A 22,730-nucleotide genomic window follows, 5' to 3' on the forward strand; every position below is an offset into this window, starting at 1 on the left:
TTGCTTACACCCAGACTTTCTGTTTGCAATTTAGTTTACACTGGGAATGCTGCTGAAATCATTTTGTTATGAAGAAATCGTTTGATAATGTTATAATTTTTACAACTGCAGAGCAGTAACTTGTGTGTTGAGATTTGCTTAGAACTTCCAATTCTTAGTTAAAAAGTATTTACAAGGGAAGAAATATCTAACGGAAGTGCTTTCCCTGAAATAGTATGCCTTGGGGTTATTAATCTGGAGAAGGATTTTGACATAAAGCAGGTAATGAATAAAGCATCACTCTGTTCTGTTACAGAGCTAGCATGTACTGTTAACTCCATCACTTGTGTCAGTGTTACCACAGCTCTCAAACTTTGTGTTCCATGCCTTCATGTACCATTGTTTTATACGTGCACTTTCCATTTAAAAGCTAGTTACACAAAGAAAGTATTTGTAAGAATATCATCTTTCTAAATTGCCAATGTGAAAGCCATAGAAGCAGCTGAAGATTTTTCCCTTTGTGTACTCTGCTGAAAGTAGTTCACAAACCAAAACAGAGTACTACTTAGTTACCATTTGTTGAATCTTTATCACATGAGCAGAAGACCTCATCACTGTATTGGTACCAACCAACCATAGTTTTGCTTCTCATAACTCTTCTCAGGATAAAGTTTGAAACAGAAAAGCTAGATATTTTTCTTTTTTGTCTACAGTGCTTAAAAGAGGGAGAAAAATAAATTGTTATCAAAGTGGCAGAAGCTTTTTTTTTTTTTTTAAAGCTAAAAATCCAATCATAAATTGCCTTATGTCAACATTTATGTTTATATATGATTCTTCACTCCATTTTGCTCAGTGCTACAAAACGTGCCTCTGCTTCATAGGATGCATAATTCCTCTTTGCTACACTCTGGCTTTGCTCTCTGTTTTACTCTGTAAGCTGTCCTAGGCAGGGGCATGTCTTAGAGTCCCTGGCCTTAACCCAGTGTTCCAGAAGCTCAGACTGTTCCAGTAAGCTCTAAAGCATTGGTTCATCCAGCTGGAACTGATTGCAAAAGTAAGGCCAATACAGTAATGTAAATAAGAGTGCCTTGCCAGAGGGCTTCTCGTTGCAAAAGAGAGACGGGAGGGTTTGGTTGTATCTTACAGAGGCAGGGCTGTAGGGAGAGGTAGTATCTCCACCCCACCACCCCTGCCATTGAAAAACTTTAGGGCACAAGAACTCCTAAAGAATTCCTTGCATACCTGACAGCTTTTGATTTTTGCTTTTACAAGTACATGAGTTATTTTCAAAAGATTCTCTCTCTACACATCTTTTATCCTTATCTTTTATCCTTAGGCTGTCACATTTGTAACACCACCACTGGAACACAGAAGGTGAAATACTAGTTTGCTAACCAAACTAAGTTAGCAAAAAAAGTTTTCGCTGAAGGACTGTCAAATGCATTACAGCCATAGTGCCCTGTAGAGGTGACAATTGTTGTTTTGTTTTTGTTTTTTAAATAGGAAGCAGGAGTTCATAAGACAGCAGACAGCCTGATGGCTGTGCCAGGCAATGTGACACAACACTGACAGATCTCCTTCTGTTCAGAAGAGGAAAATCAAATTCTGCTAAAGCGACCGTTACCTTAAGATGTATCAGGACAAAATAGGGGTATTTTCAGCCAAATATATGTAACGCATAGCTTAATCTAAGGGACTGATTCCTGTGGAGTGAGCAGTTATAGAGCAAGCATATTACTTGTGAAGCACGCTTAGGGGGTATTTGTAACATACACTTAAATATGAGTTGTAGTCAGATTTCATCTGCTAAGTGCTATAAGCAAAAGATCAGACTCTATTTTTCGGGTTATAATGGTATTCTAAGAGCCAGAGGACCTGCATTTTCTTTCATCAATATGTTATGACCATTCCTGCGTTAATGATACAATACCAGAGGGAATCCTTGTAAGCTGCTTATTTAAAAAGTGCATTTGTCAAGTACATTAGTTTAAGAAAGGTAATGCATGTGATGTGGTTTCTGTTTTGGTAGGCTTGTGCTCCCTTATATCATTGGAGGACTCTTAAAGACAGCCCAGAGAAGGACCCCGTTGGCACCTGCTATGTAGCAATTCAGAACTTCAGTGCCTATGCTGAATACTCACCTTGTCGCAACAGTAAGTATTAATAGAAATCAGCTTGTGCTGGAGGAATTGATGCTGAGCTCAGTGTTCTCTTGCTTTCAGTTTTGAATGGAAGTTACTGTATGTTATTATTGCATTGGATGAGGCTTAAAAAGAAATCAGCGTTAAATTGTGTGATTGAAATTGGAAGCTTTATTGTATAATTGAAAGAGGAGAAATTAAGGAAATTAAGCTCATGCAGTTGTAGTGATGCAATGTAATTGGTTCAACTTAAATGGCTTTAAAATGTAGCAAACAGATCTAGATAAGAACCAGACAGCATTTTAAAACTATTACTCATGCTCATACTGAGTATAAATCTCTCATCACAGGATCACCATCAGAAGACCAGACCCCACACAGAAACACACAGGCCTCTATCACCATTCATACCAGTATCACCCGCAATAGTTCATTTATGAAGAACTTCCAACATGGAAGAAATCTACACACATTATCACTGCTGTTCACTCCTTTCCCTGTGCTATTCTGAGTATGTCCCCCTCATTCCACTGTAGTAGTAATCTATGGGCCTTTCTTCTTGAGGAATAGGAAAAAATAATGCATGCATGTTTAGAATTAAGTTCTGTTACTTAGAAGTCGACAGTAAATTCCACACATCAGATTAAATCAGTTGTTCATCCTTTTTGGCATTCTCTGTCTAGACAAAATATACTGACATTTTTTTTTAATACTCTCACTACCTCAGTGCTCAAGATTATTAAAATCAATAAGAGGTATCTACAGACTTGTCTGGGCTAGGCATATGGCAGTTTCTGCACTCACAGATCAGAGAACTGTTTGTTCAGTAACATTTATGAAGGTACTGTGTGCATGATATGATGGGCATGCCTATCCCTTCCTTGGGAAACCCCCAAAGCAGAGCTACAGTGCTGCTCAAGTTAGTGAAGACAGGGTTCTCTTTCAAGTTGTGAGTGGTAGCCAATAGCAGAAGTCTGTACATCATTTCTTGTCATGATACCCATTGAACAGAGAGCCTGCTATTGCCAGGTGCACATGAACTGATTTCAAAATACACCTTATGACTGTTCCTCTACCTGAAATTGTGCTCCTACTATCAATTCTTTTGTGTATTATTTGCCAAGAAAGTACTAGGCATGTTACAGGAAAAGTAGATAACTTCACGTAATTAAAAGATCTCTTTCCTGTGGAGATCTACATTCAGCATTCATATAATGTAGCTGGATTTTCCTGATACCTGACAGATACATGATAATGTAGCCCAGTAATGTTTTTTGTGGTCTACCAGAAGGCCTGCACACATAAATGAACTGAAGTAAAGCTCTAAGCTGAACTGTGCTGCCAAGTGTTTCTTTCATCTGCTAGTCCTTATCTCTGAATGGACAGATACAGAAAGCAGCTGAAGCTGTAAAAGAAATGCTGCCCACAAGATCTACTTCATGTATTTCTGATGTCTTACTGGACCTGTGCCAGAAGCTGATGCCATTTGGAGAGGAATTTCAAGTGGTCATTGGCATCAGTTTCCCATCCTGCAGACTTCCAGCACTCCAGTGCTCGTACGGAAGCTCTAAAATGGGTGTTAACACACGTTGTGCAATTATGAAAGAATTTAGACACAAAAGAGGACAGAAACGGGAAAGATGTTCTTGCGTGAACAAACATACATCTGGAATAATGTTATGCTTAGGTCACAGGAGCAAAATTGTATAAATTACAAGGGTGAGCCTTGTGAAGAACAGGTGTACCTTTCCTTTGGTGTGGTACTGGTAATCGGGATGTTATTTAAATGTTGACCCAGGCTGAGCCATCATCCACCGTGTCAACATTTCTTGAGTACGCCTTGAAAATTCTTATTTTTGTATTTATGGAAGAGCAGGTTGTGGTGACCATTTTCTGTCTCCAGGGGGGAAAAAAACCTTAAATTGAGTCCTTGGTAGTTATAATAAGAGTCTTTTCTGGACAGTGAGAGGTTGAAGTCCCTAGTAGGTCCAAGTTTTCAAAACCTTTGTGAAGGGACTACATGTTCAATGTCCTGCAGAAGACCTTGGTTTGCTTTGCTTCTTTAAAACAAACAAACAAAAAAAACAACCTTCTTCTTTCTTTTCTCATATTTTAGTAGTTTTGTTTTTGCAGCCATACACTTCTAGGGGTGTTTATGCTGTCTTCTGCATGCAGTATGAAATCAGTAAAATGCTTCTACTTTCATAACTGCAGGCAATGCAGATCCTGAAGGACAAGGCTTTTGTCAAGCAGGTTTCAGCTTAGATTTTTACAAGGTAAGATTGTGCCACTGAAATATCTTGACAAAATGTATTTCTAGTATATCAACACACTGTCCTAGTAATCAAGAGTTTATGTTCATGCTGTTGCATATGGAAGACTTTGCTGGAAGTTACTGCAAGTTTTACTGCTTTGTAAGATTCAGAGTTCCTGGTTTTAGAAAAGAGAAATAAAAGATGAAAAAATATTACTATCAACACCTGTTCATCTGTTAACTGCACTCTAATTTGGCTCTCCTAAGTCTATATTAATAGTCAACTAAGCCAAATATTGTATGTGATTCTGTCTCAGTGTTTCACACTTCCATTGCTTTCCAGAGGCCTGACTTTCAGGAAATAATGGGCAGGAACTACAGTCTTTTTTTGAAGCCAAACTGGATTATATAATGATGTTTTTGGAGCCAGACTAATGATTAAGACTGTTCTCCCATGGAGGTGGTAGAGGAAATGTGAAGTGAAATAGCTAGTTGTTCTTACATGCCAAGACAGTCCAATAAAAATATTGTGGACAAAGAGTATTGCAGCTATTGTTATTATCTGCATCAGGAGCCTACGTGTCTTTCACATCATTGGAGTTGCTTTCAGTGTTATGGAACAACATTGTTATTCACACTGTTAATATTCAAGTACTGAAGACCTCATTGTAGACAATACAGAGCCGTATTTCTCTGTAAAGCTGTTGCTTCATTGAAATGTGAAGGCACTCTCTTGTGCTGAATTTGTTTTAGTACACATAATCAGAAATTTTTAGGATGCCTTGTTAGTACTGAAAAAATACTGGCTTGATTTCAAATGAAGATATGCTGGGCAATGAACTTTATTATGTGAACTTTATTTAATCATTGGTTTTCCTGATCATCCATGTACATACATCCTTTCCTTGACCAGGGCTGTTCTCTCTTGTCATTATTCTGAGATTCTTTTGATCTTTTATATTGTTTTTCCATGCATGCTTCATCTTGTGTTCTTTTGTTGTGTAATTTTATTCAATTATGCTTTTTGTAGAATGGAGACCTCATAGTAGGCGGGCCTGGTAGTTTTTATTGGCAAGGTATGTTCATCTGGCTGGTTAACTTGATCTAAGAAATGAAACATAAAGTACTGTGGAAAATGTGGTTCTTGATTTCCAGTATTTTCTCAATTTAAGATAACCAGTCTCTGGTCTATTTTCAATAAATATAAATCAGAGGAATTCTTTAATACACCACTGAGAGTAAAGAGAAATCAGAGGAAATTCAGACTGTAGGCTCTATAGAGAGAAGTAGAAATAACGTTTATGTTGAATGGTTTAGTACATTTGCAGTTTAATTAATAAGCCATTTTCCTACAAATACTCTTATTTTTAAAATAGCTGATAATTGTACAGTAAATTGATATTTTAAATGTTTTGTTTCTGAACATAACCTTTTATTGCTATCTGCATATATTTTTAGTGTATTTATGGCATCACTGTAGCTTTCCAGATGTAACTTCTCATGTAGATGAAACCTGAAGTAATTCTGGAAAAGAAAAAAAAGGATATCTTTGCTTTAACTGTTTTTGATGTTTGCGACATAGCTGATTCCCAGACTCTGCCTACCAAATTCCCTCTTGTCAGCTTAATCTGTATGTGTTTTTTTTCATTGCCATTAAAAAACGAAAGATCTAGTTGAGTATGATGGTAGGGAATGCATGGCTTTGAATTTTTTGTAAGAAATTACTTCCATTTGTCTATTATGTCTGTACTATGCAGCTTCAAAAGGTTGCTGTTCTGAAGAAGCTGTGGCTCAAAAAGTTTGACTTCGGTTTGATTCAGCACTGTGAAATGAAGCTGGAGTTGTTTATGTGATGGTTCAAAAGAGAATCGATGCCTTGTGTTGATTTATGTGTAGTCATGAGACTCTTGGTTTCTCTTGTGTTCTACTAGCTCTATTTTGTGGCTGTCCTTTGTGTCCCTTTCATTTATGAAGCTGTTTAAATCCAGGTCAGGTAATCACTGCAAGCATTGCGGATATCATCGCAAATTATTCCTTCAAGGATATTCTGAGGAAACTGGCACGAGAGAAGCAAACAGGAGTTGCACCACCCACATATGATGACAACTATATGGGTAAGCTAAGCTCTGTCTCAATTAGCACTGTGTCCTAAAAGCATGGGACTTATTTATATAAGAAAACAGTTGTGAATTTGAACACGTAATGTTCAAATACCATTGCACAGCAGCAATGCTAGTAGTTTGCTGGTTATTTCAGTGAGATGAAGTACACTCTAAGTTATGCATAACACATTTTGAAAGTTGAGATCTTAAATGTCTCACTAAGGTTTTTATTATTATAGAGAATAATTTGAATTTAAAGTTATTTCTTGCTTCAGTTGTAAATTTTAAATACCAGAAGCCTGAATTTATTATGTAGTAGTAATATGAAAAAAAGGGCTTTTTGTGTGCCTTTTACCTTCACAAAAAGTTTTCTTGGTTCACGTATCTCTGCATGCTAGACAGATTGTTCCTCACATAATTATAGAGAAAGATGCAGTGGAATTAAAAGGCAAAGACGCATCCTCTCATCTCTGCCCATATATTTGAAATTAGATGCTGATACAATCCAAAAGCCTTTACTTGGTCAGTATCAATTATCATACTGATTTACTAAAACCTCAGGAGGTGCTTGACTGTATCTTTGGAAATCTGTCTTCCATGAGTACTAAAAGGATACTCGCACTGTGGTGGGAATGCTGAGTCATGGTTTGAACCAGTGATTGAGCACCTGGTGGGAAGGCAGGGCCAACCGAGGGAAGGGAGCCCAGGTGTATGCAGTGCATCTGAGCGACTGGAAGGGGTGCAGCCAGGATCCACCCCTTCACAAACCTCATTTAAAGGTCGGTAGTAGAAGCAAGAGTATTTTCCTGAAGATCTCTGTGTACCTGAGGCCTTCCAAGGGTGGGCAGCTTTTGTTCTCTGTTTCTGTGTCCATGGCTACTGTATTTGGGCTTATCCTCACTTGCTGTAGCCTGGGACTTTGCTACCCTGCTATTATTTCTGTGCTTTCCATTGCCTTATAGCTGTACCCATGGTGAGCCAGCCAGATACTTGTTTAACATGGATTATCTAAAAAAAAAAAAAAAGTGCATTGGATGGTCACTGGGGCACCTAATACACTGAAAGAGGAACTCCTGGGGGAAACCCTGAGATTCCTGGGTTCACCATGGCTGAGTGCTGCTTGGGTTATTGAAGAATGGAGTAGTGGTCTATTATTAAATCCCCTTTGTTAATTGAGTCACGATAACATGGCAATTTTCCTCTTCTTCCCACACAGGTTTAGAAAGTGTACATTCTGATGAGCAGATGAGAAGAAAAATCTGTTTGTCTTTACATATTTTTGGAAATAAATGGTTTATTAAGTTTTTTGCTTGTAATTTATTTTTAAACAGGATACTCAGTAGCTGCTGGGGAATTTACTGGAGATTCTGAAGAAGGTAAGAAGCCACGTACTTGAAAGAAAACCATATGGTTCTGCCTCTATTAAGTTCTTCTCTTTGGATCTGTATGCAGGAACATACCTTTTATTCATCTGAAACACTGTACCTAATATTCCTAGAGGCAGATATTCCTTTAGAAGGTGTGTGATGGCAGAGCAGAATTTAAGTAATCCAAAAATCCGAATCTGCTAGTGTCCATCTGCATCTATTCTGCAGAGCTGTGACAGCATCAGTAGGTGAAGCCAGCCAAGCTCACTGAATTTCACCAGTGTAGTGATGACTACTTAACAGTGAAACCAACAATAGAGTCCTGCACAGTTCTTGGTTCCATAGTCAAGCTGCATAGAGGCTGCTTTACCTCAGCACCTGGGTGACCAGATGTGGGTTTGGAAACATCTGTGTATGTTGAAAGCACACTTCTGACTTCCACATAACCTCAACAGCTAAGTAGAGGAGATAGCATTCAGTAGCTCCTGGGCTGACTATACCAGCATGCTTGCTCTTGTTGGTGAGAGCAGCTCTTGGCTCTGTAAATGTTTCCCTAGTTGCAGTTCACGTGTTATACAGATAGGATGCCTGGGACAGCTCATTAGCTGACCCTTTTCATACAGAATGTTTTCCTCCACAAGCATAATAGATCGGGTTTCCTATGCTGCTGGTCCTCTCCTGAACCTTGTATTTCACAATGGGAAATGAAAGAATGGAATTCCTGTTATTAAAATCTGGGTTTAGAGCGAGAGAACATTCTACAGGAAGGTTAGTGTTCAGTTGATCCTCTGAATAAGGAAGAGCTGAATGCACGTGGGTATGTGTCTGAAGAAGAATCACACCTGAGATGTTTTTAAAGATTCTGGGGCCAAGTAGGTTTGATACAGGACAAAACTAGTCAAAATTTGCAGTTAGCAGCTGTCACTCATGAGGAAACGGGCATATCACAGAGTTAGTAGCAGTGCTTAAAGATGTCATTACTGTTGAATCTTGTGTATGGGGAAAAAAGTCTCCCTTTGCATCTGTCTGTTTCATAGAGTATGTTTAACTAGAGATTTAGCTATTTTCAGAAATTGTACAGTATTTTGAAACAGTTGAAAAAAATATAAAAATCTGTGTTTCTTACATTTAGAGCCATGTATCTCTTGTAATGCTTTCTGACTGATCATCAGCCTTATGTAAAGAGTAGCTTTCTTGAGGAGATAAGCAGCTCCTTGGTCCAAACTCACAAAGTCAATACAGGCTAAGTACATTTCTAAAAATGAAGCCAGCTTTCCAGTGCTGCTGCTGCTTACTTTCTATAAAGTTAGTTTCTTGTCCTGTGCCACTTTAGGATGGAAAAAAATAGACACTATTTTGAGTCTGATGGTACAGTGTGGGGTAGTTGCTGGCACAAAGAATTGCAGCATTGTCTGACCCAGTAGTCCTTTATTACTCTTTCCATCTCCCTTTGACCAAATGCTTATAACTGCAGGGGAGTATATGAACACAAAGAGGAATTGGTGAAGAGGAATTGGTCAGTTGTGGCAGATGTCTGAGATGCTCTGGTGTATTAAACTCCTGCTCTTCTGTTATGGATATATATATCCTAATGAGGGAAGGTTTTGTTTTATCTGTGGCTTTGCTCTTTATTTTGGTAGGTTTTTTTTTTTCTCCACTAATTGTTTAAACTTTGGCCTCTGTGCAGGATCACATCCCAGAGGGCAGCTTAGTCCAAAGTTTCGTGTTCCAGTTCAATGAGTTCTCAATGCCACTCACCAAAACTTGCTTGTAATGCTTTTGGATAGCTATTGTGTGCACAACTTATCAAATGCTCTTGTGGCACTCAGCCCAATAACAGATGTGAGAAAATGTTAAGCAGCCAGAAGGAAAAGAAAAATTTGTAATGACAATTGTGTTTAGCTTTTGTATGGTGGTGTATGATGCCACAGCTAATTCTGGTTTGTTCAATCCACAGCTGTCAGGTAGCAAGCTGAATTGTAGGAGTGGCTGAACTGTAGGAACAGCTCTGTTGTGCTGTACTGGTGCTGAATAGCACTCAGGAGAAAAAGACCTTTGTCTAGGCATGGATGAGTGTATTCAACAGTTCATTGTAATATTTCAAGCAACTAGATGCACTGAATGAATGTTAAAATCTCATGAATCTCTCTCAGGTCTTGAAGTGACGTGCAGGTGTTTCTGATACAGATAACAAGCCAAAATCCTAAAGATTATGTATAAAGAAAGATTTAAGTGGTCTAGAATGCATGTTGCATGTGCTACTCAGCCTAACCAGTTCACTGCTGATCATTTATATTTCAGAGCTGGTTGCTGGAGTCCCAAGGGGTGCACAGAACTTTGGCTACGTATGTACTGGACCCACATTTTATCCTTTTTTATAGTGAAAATAACATTAGACTACTCAGAAACTTAAAAGCTACATTGTTTTCTGTCTCTTAGAGCCTAAACTTTCTAATCAGAGAAAAGTGCCGCTGACTTTCACTCCCAGGCTTACCTGGCTGGGTTGACCTGCCTTACTGGCCTGGGCTTTAAATATTGAGCTCTTGCTCAGCTCTGAAGTCTATTTTCAATACCCAGTTACTGGCACTTTTCAAGTATGAGTAGTATCCCAGTTCTCACTGAGTGCTATCAGACCTTGGCCTAAGCTATCCCACAGACTGGAGCATTTCATGTATGTTCTTTCTAAGTGTATCTACTGAATTCCTACTGCAGAGAGTGGTGATATACAGTTAGAAAGGAAGTGAAGGGAGATGTGTGGATACACACCTATTTCCTCCTAGGGGAAAAAAGAATCCAAGTTTCAGGTCTAACTTGATTGGGTAGCAGCCACAGACACGTTCTCTAGTCTTGTGACCCCCAAATCCTTTTGTTTGGAACTTATTTAAACCATTTGTTCAGAGGCAAGTTGTGTATGTACGCATACATATGTACATGTGTGTATGTATATATTCTATGTATATTATACACATTTACATATATAAAAATGTATATTTAGAATTTATATTTTCATGCTTAATAATGTAATCATTGATTAGCTGATAGTCTATGATTTGCTGCCGTTCACAGTGTCTGGTAAGGATGGAAAATATTTTTTCCCTCATTTTCTTCATGGAAGGCTTGAGACTCATAAAATTTAGTGATGAATGCAGGATGAGGAAAACTGTGGTGCAACAGAAAATAGTTGATGCATTTTTTTTTTTTTTTATCTCCTTGAACCATCCTTCAGTGTCTCAAATTGTGATGTTATGCTGTATCATATCTCTTTGTGCTTGAAACTTTTCATATCTTTCTTCTGTTAATAGGTCTCAATCATTAATTCTTCAGATTTGACCTTTATCCAGAATTTCACCGGTGAACAGGTAATGCCAAATAACTATGTGATGAAGTATTATATATCAAGAGGATATAATTTCATCAATTTAGTTTCAAGACTATGTAAAATATTTGTCTTTTAAAACTAGTAACCATTGAAACAAAAGAGGTTTGTCAGTAAGACTTTTTAAAGATGACATATTATATGAAGCCTATCTGTTTTTTATTTCCAGATGGCGTCTTATTTTGGGTACACTGTTGCAGTATCTGATGTTAACAATGATGGGTAGGTAACCAGATATATTCAGCTCCACTGAACGTTCACAGAAGCAATGCCTGATATTTATTAATAAACACAGGTTTTCAGATGCTTCATACCTCATACCTTCTCTTGACTTCTTTCTTTTCTGCTTGTTTGCACAGGTTTATCTTTGTGCACTTACAGTGGCACAGCTGTTTGCTAGGTTGGGCGAGTTTATCTTCCTGAATATGTATTAAATGCAGTAGAGCAGAGCAGATCTCAGAAAACATCCAGATAGAGGTACAGTGAATTAAAAAATGCAAGCTGCTGATGGTAGATGCAATTTCATTCTTCTGTTCTTAGAAGCAATTAAGTCTATTCGCATGCAGATCATTCCAAGCCTCACTTCTCAGTTTTAAGAGTTTTTCGGTATCGCTCATTTCAGCACCTGCTGGTTCACAATCCATTTTCATCATCTAGGGGACCAAAGAAGTGTCTGTGGCCCATCTCTGTTAGGGTGGCCATTGTGCTTGTCTCAGAGAATGCTGTGTAACTGTCAACACCGGGATTCAAGCCCCATTCAAAAAATCACTTGCTGACTTTGAATTTATGTAAAATGATATTAAATGTTTTGGAAAGTCAGGAGTTTAGTAAGCAAATATTGATGCAAGCTTTCTAGGAAGGAGATAAAAATCGGTGAGGCTCACAACTTTGGAAGTCTGAACGCAGTTGAACTAGGATTATATTTAGAGCTGTGTGTACTCTCATATATTCCAGAATGTCTCAGCTGCACCACCGTCGTGTTCTTGTGATTACTTCTTTTTAGTGGCTTAAAAACAGTACATTAAATGGTATTTTTTTCATATGTTACTGCTATAGCATTGCTTCCCATCAGGAACTACTAAAGCCTTAAAAAGTTAGGGACACAAGTAAAGAGAACATTAACAAGGTGGTAAAATGTTGTAGTTCCAAAACAAAAACAGGAAAAAATAATATCTTCAGCAGTTTCAGTGACAGCTTTGCACTAGTCAAATCTTTCCAGGTTTCTGACATTAGATTTTGTCATGTTATCTTAGCTTTCCAAAATTCCTGTTTTTCTGATACAAAAAGTTGGGGTTTGTTTGATCTCACTGAAAGGCATTATTGACATGAAAAAGTGGAGGAATACCAATCTTAGTTACAATCAGCATGCCTTGGACTTTTAGGCATCTTATTAGTTAACTTCTCACTGAACCACATTATTTCCCATGCGGGTTATTTCCTGTGAATCATAGGGTTACTCTGCAGGTTTCATATTTTCTGTGTGAAACTCTAAGACCACAGTTTATGTGAATAATGCAGTCAAATTGCTGTTGAGGCCTGTGTGGTCTCCCAGCCTGTCTTTAAAAACAAACAAACAAAAAAACCTGACTCCCTCTGAGATCCAAACATTGCACAGAAAACAAAGCACCAGAAGCTCTATGTGATAAGTATGTCTGATTATATATGTAGTCCATTGTTGCCAATTTGTGCATATACTCAATAAAAAATTTTATCTGAAAGCAAGAGTGAAGTGGGAGGGGAAATAAAAAAAAGCAAATAGGAAATTGTTACTCCAAATTGTGTGTGTATGTGTGCAGATGAAGATGAAGGAGGTTGAGACAGCTTTACCAGTAGCAAAAGCCTCATCAAGTCTTACACTGAAAAGATTAATGAGGATGATATTTTGTTGTAATGAGGCTGATGACACGGCTCTTAGATTAAGTTCATCCTAGGAAACCGTGTTATCAACCTTCTCTAGCAGTTCTGCAAGTGTTCCTGGATGTCTCTTGCATTTATATCTGTACTGCATTAGGGCTGTAAGCAGAACAGGGAAATTGAGGGCATTGTTTGAAATACCCTTTAATTACCCAATAATAATGAGAAATTTACTATGAAGCTTAGCAAATCAAGCTGTGCCATCAGCTTGCAGACTGCATTCCTAGTAAGGAGGAAAAAAACACTCTCAATTTGGACCAAAACAGTCCAATAAAATGTGGAATAAGTTGTTTACTGGTCTTTTATTTGGCCTATATCAAAGCTTTCCATAGTAACGCTTTGACCTCTTGACGATTTCCATACTCCTGCTTTTTGTTACACAGCAGGATACAAAGAATCCACATATAGTCCTAGCTGGTAATCAGCTTGTGCTTTTTAAAGTGTTTTTTCTATGCTGGTTGGTTGGTTGAGGTTTTGTTTGCTTGCTTGTTCTTTTAAAAGAAAGGAAGCAATATTGGCTAGTTACCTTTCTGGCATGCTGGCATGAAGATAAATATACCAATTGATGTTAGCAGCAACATCATAGTGTGGTGATGAAATGAATGTAAAGATAGGGTTCAAAATACCTCTGCACTCTGAACTGCACTTTATGATTTAATATTACTGTCTATGGGCAGTAATATAAAATTGTCGGAGGGAGAATTCCTACTTGCAGTCTTGTAGAGAAGTTATTGAAGCAGCTTTTCTTGCCCTGCTGAGTTTGGACTCCGAGAGAGAAGAGAGAAAGCAAGAGAGTGAGAGGTGTAAGGCTTTGGTATGGATGGGACATGTAAAGAGCTGGAGCAAAGGGAAACTAAGTGCTCTGGTTGCTTTAGGTAGTTCTGCTGCCAAAAGCAGTTCAGAGGTAGGTCACTGTACGTGTGCCTAGCTCCCATCCTTCCCTCTCGTAACTTAGTTAATCTTAGCTGCTGAGTTCTGGTCCAGTCCCCTGTACTACTCGCATTTTCTATAATCACTTTAATTTCTTCTAAAAAAATAGAAATTTTCCTATAAAAATAACACAGGACCATGCACTTTGATCTGAGATGCTAAAATCCTTATGTATGGACTCTAGCTCTGGTCTGTTTGCATTCCATCTCAGCAGGTATTTTTGTATTGTATTTAAGGTTAGGAATTTTTGTCCATACTGGGTAGTAGATAGTCTGTCTGCCTCTCTCTCCACTTTATTCACTCTAGGTATTGCTGTGCAGCCCAGAATTTCAACATGTCTGCTTGTTTTGCACTGATGTAGTGGTAGCTTAATGGCTCTGAATCTTTTGGTTCCCTATCACTTCTAAAAGTCTTACCTTATCCTCACAATCCTTCATTTGTAGAAAGCCAATTGGAGCCAGGCTCATCTTTTACCTCTTGGTTTATACAGCGTGTAATACCATGGGGTCTCAATCTCAGTGGAAACATCTGCACTGTGGTGTCATAAAATAATAGATTACAGTACTACTGTGCAATGCTTTTAGTGCATGCTGTACATAAAATAACTTGTGAGGGGGGAAAAAAAAAAAAGAGCATTTATGATCTAAAATAACTTGTGAAAAAAGAACACTGTTTCTGTTGTTGCTGTTGTTTTGTGGCAACAGCTTTAGCTGATGTGCTGTCCAGACTCTTACATCTTCCATTAGTAGAAGGCTTTTGATGTTTAATGTAGCAGGAAAACCCCACCTCTGATGTTAAGTCAGCATCTGCTTCCTTTTTTTTTTTTTTTTTTTTTTAATTTTTAATTATCCTTACCATGGGGTAATATTTGACCTATAAAGAAGAACTGTGTGAAAGTGACCTAACATTCTGAGTTACAGTTTCCTTTATGGAAATCTACTATAAAGCTTTATAGAAAAATAATATTTTGAGAAGTACTTTGTCAAAATTTCTGGAATGTGTAAGTCCTACAATATGATTAAAAGGTGTGTAAATGGCATATTTTCTACTAAATTTTATGGTATACATCTTAGAACCACAGTATATATCTGTGTTAAAGAAATACCTGAGCTACTCATGAAATATATATATATATATATATATATATATATATATATATATATATATATATATATATATTTTCTATCAGGCTTAGGAAAAATAATGTAGAGCATTTTTCAATAATTGGTTTATTCATGTCTCTGAATACATCACTACTGAGAATATGATTAATTAAGAACATAAAGTTTTCCATGATTTATAAAGTTAGAACAGAATTTCATGTTAGAGCAAGAGAATGTATTCTCTAAATTTAAAATTCTGGAATCAAGTGGTACAAGTTCTTTGCAACAACAGAGTTCCTTGATATGGGTGACCACTGTCATGAATATAATGGTAATTTTCCCTTTAGCATACATGGGCTTGAGCAATCTTCAGAAAGACATCTGATGCTGTTGTTTCATATCTCAAAATGTATTTATTTGTTACATATCTGTCAATCTTGTTTGATTTTGTTCTTTATTGTCCAGTAAAGGGTCTCTTTTCTGCCAAATAAATGTTGGTAGCATATTTCAAAACAGGCAACGTATCCTTTGATCAGTCTATCTTATTTCAGTAATACTTCTTGGCGCAGCAAAACAGATAAGAGAACCTTTCCCTCTGAGATTCATACTACTGTGGCTTTATGGACATGGTTAGTGGGCGTGGTGGGGTAGGGTTAATGATTGGGCTAGGTGATCTCAGTGGTCTTTCCAATCATTAATGATTCTATGGTTCTATCTTTTCTCTTTATTACTTTATACTGCAAATTACACGAGCTCTTCAGCTACTCGTTTACCTAATGCTCAACAGAACAGCTTTTAGAAAAGAAGCTTTAGCTTTGTCTCCCAGCTTACACTTGAATCAGTGATGAGGAATTCTCTGTGAATTGATGTTCAACCTGTTTCATACATGTAACCTCAAAAATCTGGTAGAAAGTAGATATTTTTGTTCTTTTGCTCACTTACTGATGTATAGTGTTAGAAGAAATCTGGATTTTATACTGAACTTTGTCTCTCGGCACAGTTAGCAGTATAATTCTACAGAATTTGTTCGTCTAATACAGCTCACCTCTGAGTTGAATTTCTGACTTCTGGATTATTAATTGTAAAATATAGCACTTCAGTGTCTTGTGAGCATGAGTTGAAGTACAATAAGTTCTGTTTTAAAGCTAAGAGGAAATGATTTTACTGTGAGGATGCCCAGAGAGGTTATAGAATCTCCATACTTAGAGATATTGAGAACTGGAGTAGCTATAACCTTGGTAACCTCATCTGCTGACCATGCCTTGACAAAATGCTTGTACTAGAACACCAGAAGTGTCTTCCTATCTCAGCCAGTCTATGACTCTATGATAATTCTCTGCTTCATGTTTATTAAATGCGTGAACTTTTTTGATTATGCTATCTCTCAGTGACACTGATTTTTATTTAACTGTTCCAGTTTAGATGATATCTTAGTTGGGGCCCCTCTGTTTATGGAACGAGAATTTGAGAGCAAGCCTAAAGAAGTTGGGCAAGTCTATCTGTACCTGCAGGAAACTGCTTTCCTCTTCCGAGATCCGCAAATTCTGACAGGCACTGAAGTGTTCGGCAGATTTGGCAGTGCAATCACTCACCTTGGAGATCTCAATCAGGATGGATATAATGGTAATTTTTATATAAAGCGATAATATATATCTTTTCTTTGTAATTATGTCCTTTTTTTCTTAATTTCATCTCAATTTCTCACCCATCCTACTGGTGAGGAGTGAGTAAACTTCTGTGTGGCGTTTAGCTGCCTGCTGAATTAAACCACAACACTGTGTATCATTGACATTAGAAATGGCTAGGCAGCGAACATGCCTGAAGAAGACCTTTTAACTTGTAACTTCTCTTCAAAATCAAGAGAATTCACACTAACCCTAATAAAACTGATACTCAGAGCCAAACAATTAAAAGCTTATCTATAGAAGTGCATTCGTATCTTCTGCTATCTTTATCTGACTATTAAAGTTTGAATAAAAATGCTATCTGTTGTTTTATAATTAGATTTAAATAATTAAGATTTTGCATTTGTTTAAAAGCAGAGTTCTCTTTCTTTCCTCAAATGTTTGGATGAATTGAAAGAGGTTTAGTAATTGGAGCAGCTTAGCTGCAATAAAAGAATTGGACAAATACACGCATACTATTTTGGAATCAGACTTCCACTGGTAATCAAGCTCTGAAAGAAACAGCTCCTCAGAGGGGTTTTTCTCAAATGGCAATATCACACAAATTTAATAGAAAATACTCATGAAGTAAACTAGGAGACTAAGTTTAGGAAAATAGTCAAAGTAGGCTTGCTTGATTGTGTGAGAGAGCTTGGATGTCCTGAGCAGATTGAGTTAGTCTTTTACGTGTGGTCAGTAACACTCTCATCTTACTTACATAGATTTCCTTTCTTCCTGTTTCCAGGTTGTTAGAGATCTGCAATTCAGATATCTCTGCATCTAAAACCCCAGGAAGTTTTTGCTGGTTAAGTTATTTTGAACAGCAGTCTTAAAGATAGTTTGACCACTCAGGAAAAAAAAAAACGAACATGAACTTAGCTCCGCTTTAACTTGAGGGCTCTTTTTCAGCAGCAGTAGGCTCTAGAACAGCGTGGACAATTTGTGACTCTTGTGCAAGGGATGTGTCATCTCAAGAGCCATCAGATTTTATTAGGATTCAGGGTACACAAAACCAGAATCCCTCCTGTGGGAAGAAGTTGCTGGGCTGTGGCTCTTGAGAGAGCCCACCCTCACAAGATTGTCCTGGAGTCCCACCATAGGATTCAGCTGGGAAGATTTCCCATTTTCTACCTGTGAGCAATAGTAGATGCCTTCAACTTCTCTGAGCAGGGAAGATTGGTCTCCTTGGCATTCTGGTAGTGGAAGGAGGGTATGATTCTGTTTTTCTCTCTCACTGTATGAAGAATTCTAGGAAGAATCTAGAGTCAAAGTCTTCTACTTCACAACTGAAGATACAAGTTATAGGGCTTTGTTGCACTGCTGCTGTTATGATAACAGCAGGGTAGGAGTTCCAGGTGCTGAAATCAAGTTTAATAGATGAGTCCAGCATCAGCTCCTGGATGAGATCCTAAAAATTACAGCTGTAGATATGTACCCTCATCTTGTTTTCTATTGGCTAGTTCAGCTAGTTCAGTTGCTGAACCTCAATCTGTGATTCTCTCTGCTTCCTGTGTATTAGAACTATGAAGAGCAATTGAGTTCTACTTTTTGGATATGCAGTGCTCAGTTGCAATGCCCAAGGTCTCCTGCTGAATTCTTGACTAAGTATTGCTCCCATTTCTCAATAGCATGTTGTCTTAGTATAGAAAAATTATCATGTTTTATTTTTCTGTTTTGTGTACAAAAGAGAGAGTTTGAGAGAGTAGTTTTTTGTTGTCTATATTGTCTATCTTATTGGGAAAATAAATTTTTATAAGAGCTTTTCCTTATCAATTATATAATAGAGGAAATCAGGAAATTTTTTTTATGTTTAAATGAAAATAAGTAGAAACAAAGTTATTAGATGTTGGTTTATTAAAGCTTATCAAATTCCTCAGAGATAGGGTAGAGAAATTCAGTGTTGATTGGGAATTTATTTGTAATGTAATAACCTCTTCACAGGATGATTCTGTAAGCATTCATCATGAAATTTTGACACGTAAGAGATTATGAACGTTTTTAAACATTTGCCTTAAAAGTAGAATTCATAGATAAGTACAGAAAGTGATAGTTCTTCAGCTTACATAGAAGCCATTTATGTCTGTTTTCCTTTAGGGACTTAATTCTTGCTTATTTTAATTAAGCCTATTCTTTTATTCTTTTACTGCACCACAGACATTGCCATTGGTGCACCATTTGCAGGTGAAGACAGAAGAGGTAAAGTGCTCATTTACAATGGATACAGTAATGGGTTAAAAACTCACCCTTCCCAGGTTCTTAATGGAGCCTGGGCCTCACAGTCCATGCCTTCAGGATTTGGCTTCACTCTAAGAGGAGACTCAGATGTAGACAAGAATGATTACCCAGGTAAGATTTTTCCATTAGAAGGGGAATTTCATATTTCTGTTCTCTGGAAAATGCATCATACCTAAATTGCTCCTTTTGGAAGGCAGAGGTCAAGTTTAAGAATAGATGTATTTTTAGACAGTTCTAGTTTGCTTTCCAGAGAGTTAAAGTCAGACAAAACAAGCACTCCCTTTTCTCTCGAAAGACATGGTCAGAAATCAGAAAAGGATTCAAATAGTTACATTAACATAAAACATGTGAAGTTTACAATAAAAAGCTTAACCCTCTCCCCCACTTTCAAAAACTGAATGCTCTCAGTTTATTGAACTTGTGATGTGTCCTCCATCCTGGCATTCTTTCTTGATTCAAAACACGTGTTGTAGAACAAGGGATTGCCTTGGTTATGTTACTGGGTTGTTGTTTTTTGCTGTCTGAAGAGATGCTAGGCTGTATATAGGTTCTTAATGGCTTTGATCTTATTACAAAAAACAAGAATGTAATGATACTGCTTTAAGGCAGATATTTTGTTTGGGCCTCTCTATGCTCGTTTGTTTGTTTGTTTTCATTCTGCTATATTGACTCTTCCTTTTCATGTTATCTTTGATTCTTCCTTATTAGTTTACCTGACACGCGTTCAGATTTGTCAATTTGATGGCATCAGTTGCGTTTTGCTAGGCAAGAGGTGTTATTTTTTAAGAGCACTATTCCTAGCATCACAAGTAGAGTGGATGTTGAAGATATTTACTTTCACTGTCTCTTCTGGAAGCAAATTTATTTCTTTACGTCATAATTCAGAAGCCTAGCAAGAGTGCAATAAAACATACTTTGTCATTGTGAAATGTCTGCATCTACAGTGGAATGCTATGTCTTTATTATCCAACTCACTGTGAAATCACTTTTGTTAGTTTGGGTTGTTTCAAGGCTAATGTTCTTTAAAGCTGTGCTGTTTATGAAGGGAAAATTGTGATTTTCAAAGAAACAGAAGAGCCTTTTGCCTTTTTGTGATAATTGTAAAAAACTTGAAAGAGGTTTTTTTCAAAAGAGAGAAGAAAATTGCTGGAAAGGGGGGTCTACAACAGCAATTACAGTCTTATCAAACGGAAAAGCTGGCTGCAAAGTAATAAAGTGAGGCTATCAGAAGATTGAAGAGAGAGGACCTTTAAGCATTTGACAAAAGAAAGGGCTTTTAAACATTGTTCTGACTTTTTGTTTATATGTTGTTGATGGTGCTATTAATAGGCTTTCACTGTCCATGACTAACGAGGCTCTTTTGGACAGAGAGTTCTTTATTAAAGTTTCAGCATTTAAACGTTTTCTAAAGCCACACACAAGGCCCCCCAGCAAAACCAAAGAAAACAGGATATTGCATTCCTGACATTTCTAAGATTGGGAAGATAGAGAGAATGAAAGGAAAGATTCTTTCAGGTCACACTGGGATCCAAGAAGTCTACCTAGTGTAAAAATCACAATTTGTGGGGCACCTTTTAAGCTAATTAATGAAAAGTTTGGGTGATAGGCCTCACTCTTTTAAAATTTACACTAAGGAACTGGCATACTTAGTTCAGTTGTGAGATTTAGTGGATTTTTCTTTCTTGTCATCATTGGCTGAGCTATGCATCCTGCTATTTCACATTATGGTATTAGCTTACTATGTGTTAGATGGCTTGGGTTTATTACATATATTATTTGTTTTAGAAAAAAATCTGCATTGGCTGTAACTAGCTTTTCTCTCTGTTTCTCATCTGAGAAGCTGGATGGGCGGTCCAGAGCACTGGTGAGAGTCTCTCAGAAAACAACAACCTAAATAAAAAACCTTACTGTTAGTTGACCACTTCTTCCTTAAATCACAGATTTGAAGCACCAAAATAGAGCTGTATAAACAGCAGAACTGTGGCACAGTATTAGCACAAGAATAGAATACTTTCCTGTGGGTAAAAGAAAGAAAGAAAGGAAATCATATGGGGAAATGCAAGTCCAGGACAAACATGCTAGGCAGTGAAGCAAGTAATCCTTCTTATGTCAGAGAGCTTTTCTTCTCCTCCTCCTGGCGGAAGTCCTAAGGGCAGCCCTTGTACAAAGAGGAAAAAAGGGACAGAACTTCGAAGGAGTAGGAAGGCATTTTTATTTTAGGTGTCAGCTGAGAGGCAGAGCAATTGCTGACTCTGGAAAGTCTAGAAAACTAGCTTATAATTCAGTGTTTCCCAAACTAATGACCATGGCTGTGATTCAAGGAGGGTTGTGAAAGATCAGAAAAAGACCTTTTTTTTCTTTTCTTTTTTTCATTTAGGCTTTTTAACGACTATATTGTAAAGCTAACCATTTTATAGAAAGAAAAAAGTAATAAAACTTCACTCTCAGAAGTTCATTACTCTGGAGACTGGGAAATGAGAGCCAGCTGTAGTGTCTGGCTGCTGGTATAATCATGTATTGCCACAATCTAAGGTGAGAGTCTCCCAGCAATTCTCTTCCATGGCTGAGGCCAAAGTGTTGTATGAAGATGAGCTCAAAAAGGCTTGCAAGCAATTCAGGATTTCAGGCACCAGTTTGTGAGGACTTGTAACTATAGCTGTGCTTGTACAATTTTCTCAAGCCCTTTTACCTAACATTGCAAGGCAGGCACATCCCTACTAACAAATGAGGGGCTGAGAGATGGGTAATGCTCTGCTAGATGGTGCAGTTAGACAAGGAATTACAAGTTGGGGAATATTGTTTCTGAAAAGTGAGGATGAATCAAGTCTTTTTTTTCTCTTGCACAGGGATTAAATCCAGTTTTTGCTAGAGGTTCAGGTCAAACAGAGATCTACCTATTTGCTTTCTGGAAAAGAGCAGCCCATCTCATTTGATACAGGAATTTATATCTTTTGCTCCTTATCCAAATGCCTGTATAAACTCAGGAGCAAAGAAGAAGAAAAAGTTTATGAAAGCTGCCTAATACTCAGGGAAGTACAAATTCTCCAGCTTTTCTGTGAGTGGATGTGGTTTCTCCTTCCTCCTTTTTCTGTAGCTCCTGGCCAGCACAGGGTGAGAGACCAACCAGCTCCTGGTCTTACCTAGGAAAGGCAGAGGAAGACCCCCTTGATCCCCAGGACCTCCAGAGTAAAGAGAGTGAACTGGGAAGTTGCATAACAAATATGAGAGAAGACTAATCAGGAACCTACTGGTACAGATCTGTATTGCAGATCTGTCTGGCACTGTAGCCTGTCTCCTGCAGTGGCCAACAGCTAGGATATCCAGGAAATTGTACAGTTGTTGTGATATTTCCCGAATATTCACCCAGCTCTAACCATCTGGAGAAGCAAGGTGTCCAAGTCTGAAGTTCTGTCCTTGCATTTAGCCCTTTACAGACTTTTCTATCAAGAAATTGACTACCCAGGGTAATTGCAGCCTGTGGCAAGGGGGCCATGCAGACTAACCATGTGTTTTGTGAAGAAGTGATTGCTTTCACTGCACTGCATTCAAAGTCGAACATTGCCCTTGAGAGTTTCTTAGGATGTGCAGCAGTTTTTGTGCTGTAGAGACAGTGAGCAATTCTCCTGTACCCCACTTGTTTTACAGACCACTGTCATATTCCTTCC

The 22,730-nt window shown here is 37.8% G+C and overlaps 1 protein-coding gene across 2 annotated transcripts in view; it reads left to right on the forward strand.

Moving 5' to 3' along the window:
- Positions 1–22,730, forward strand: part of ITGA8 (integrin subunit alpha 8) — a 95,774-nt gene that overhangs the window by 11,463 nt on the left and 61,581 nt on the right. For both annotated transcript variants that reach the window (XM_048950888.1, XM_048950889.1), the window contains exons 4-13: positions 2,009–2,132; positions 4,335–4,396; positions 5,405–5,450; positions 6,363–6,488; positions 7,808–7,852; positions 10,145–10,188; positions 11,146–11,202; positions 11,389–11,441; positions 16,584–16,789; positions 18,985–19,176. In XM_048950888.1, the coding sequence (XP_048806845.1) occupies positions 2,009–2,132; positions 4,335–4,396; positions 5,405–5,450; positions 6,363–6,488; positions 7,808–7,852; positions 10,145–10,188; positions 11,146–11,202; positions 11,389–11,441; positions 16,584–16,789; positions 18,985–19,176 (955 nt within the window). The remainder of the gene's footprint in view (positions 1–2,008; positions 2,133–4,334; positions 4,397–5,404; positions 5,451–6,362; positions 6,489–7,807; positions 7,853–10,144; positions 10,189–11,145; positions 11,203–11,388; positions 11,442–16,583; positions 16,790–18,984; positions 19,177–22,730) is intronic.

The sequence above is a fragment of the Lagopus muta genome, chromosome 7 (assembly GCF_023343835.1).
Source record: "Lagopus muta isolate bLagMut1 chromosome 7, bLagMut1 primary, whole genome shotgun sequence".
Taxonomy (NCBI): Eukaryota; Metazoa; Chordata; class Aves; order Galliformes; family Phasianidae; genus Lagopus; species Lagopus muta.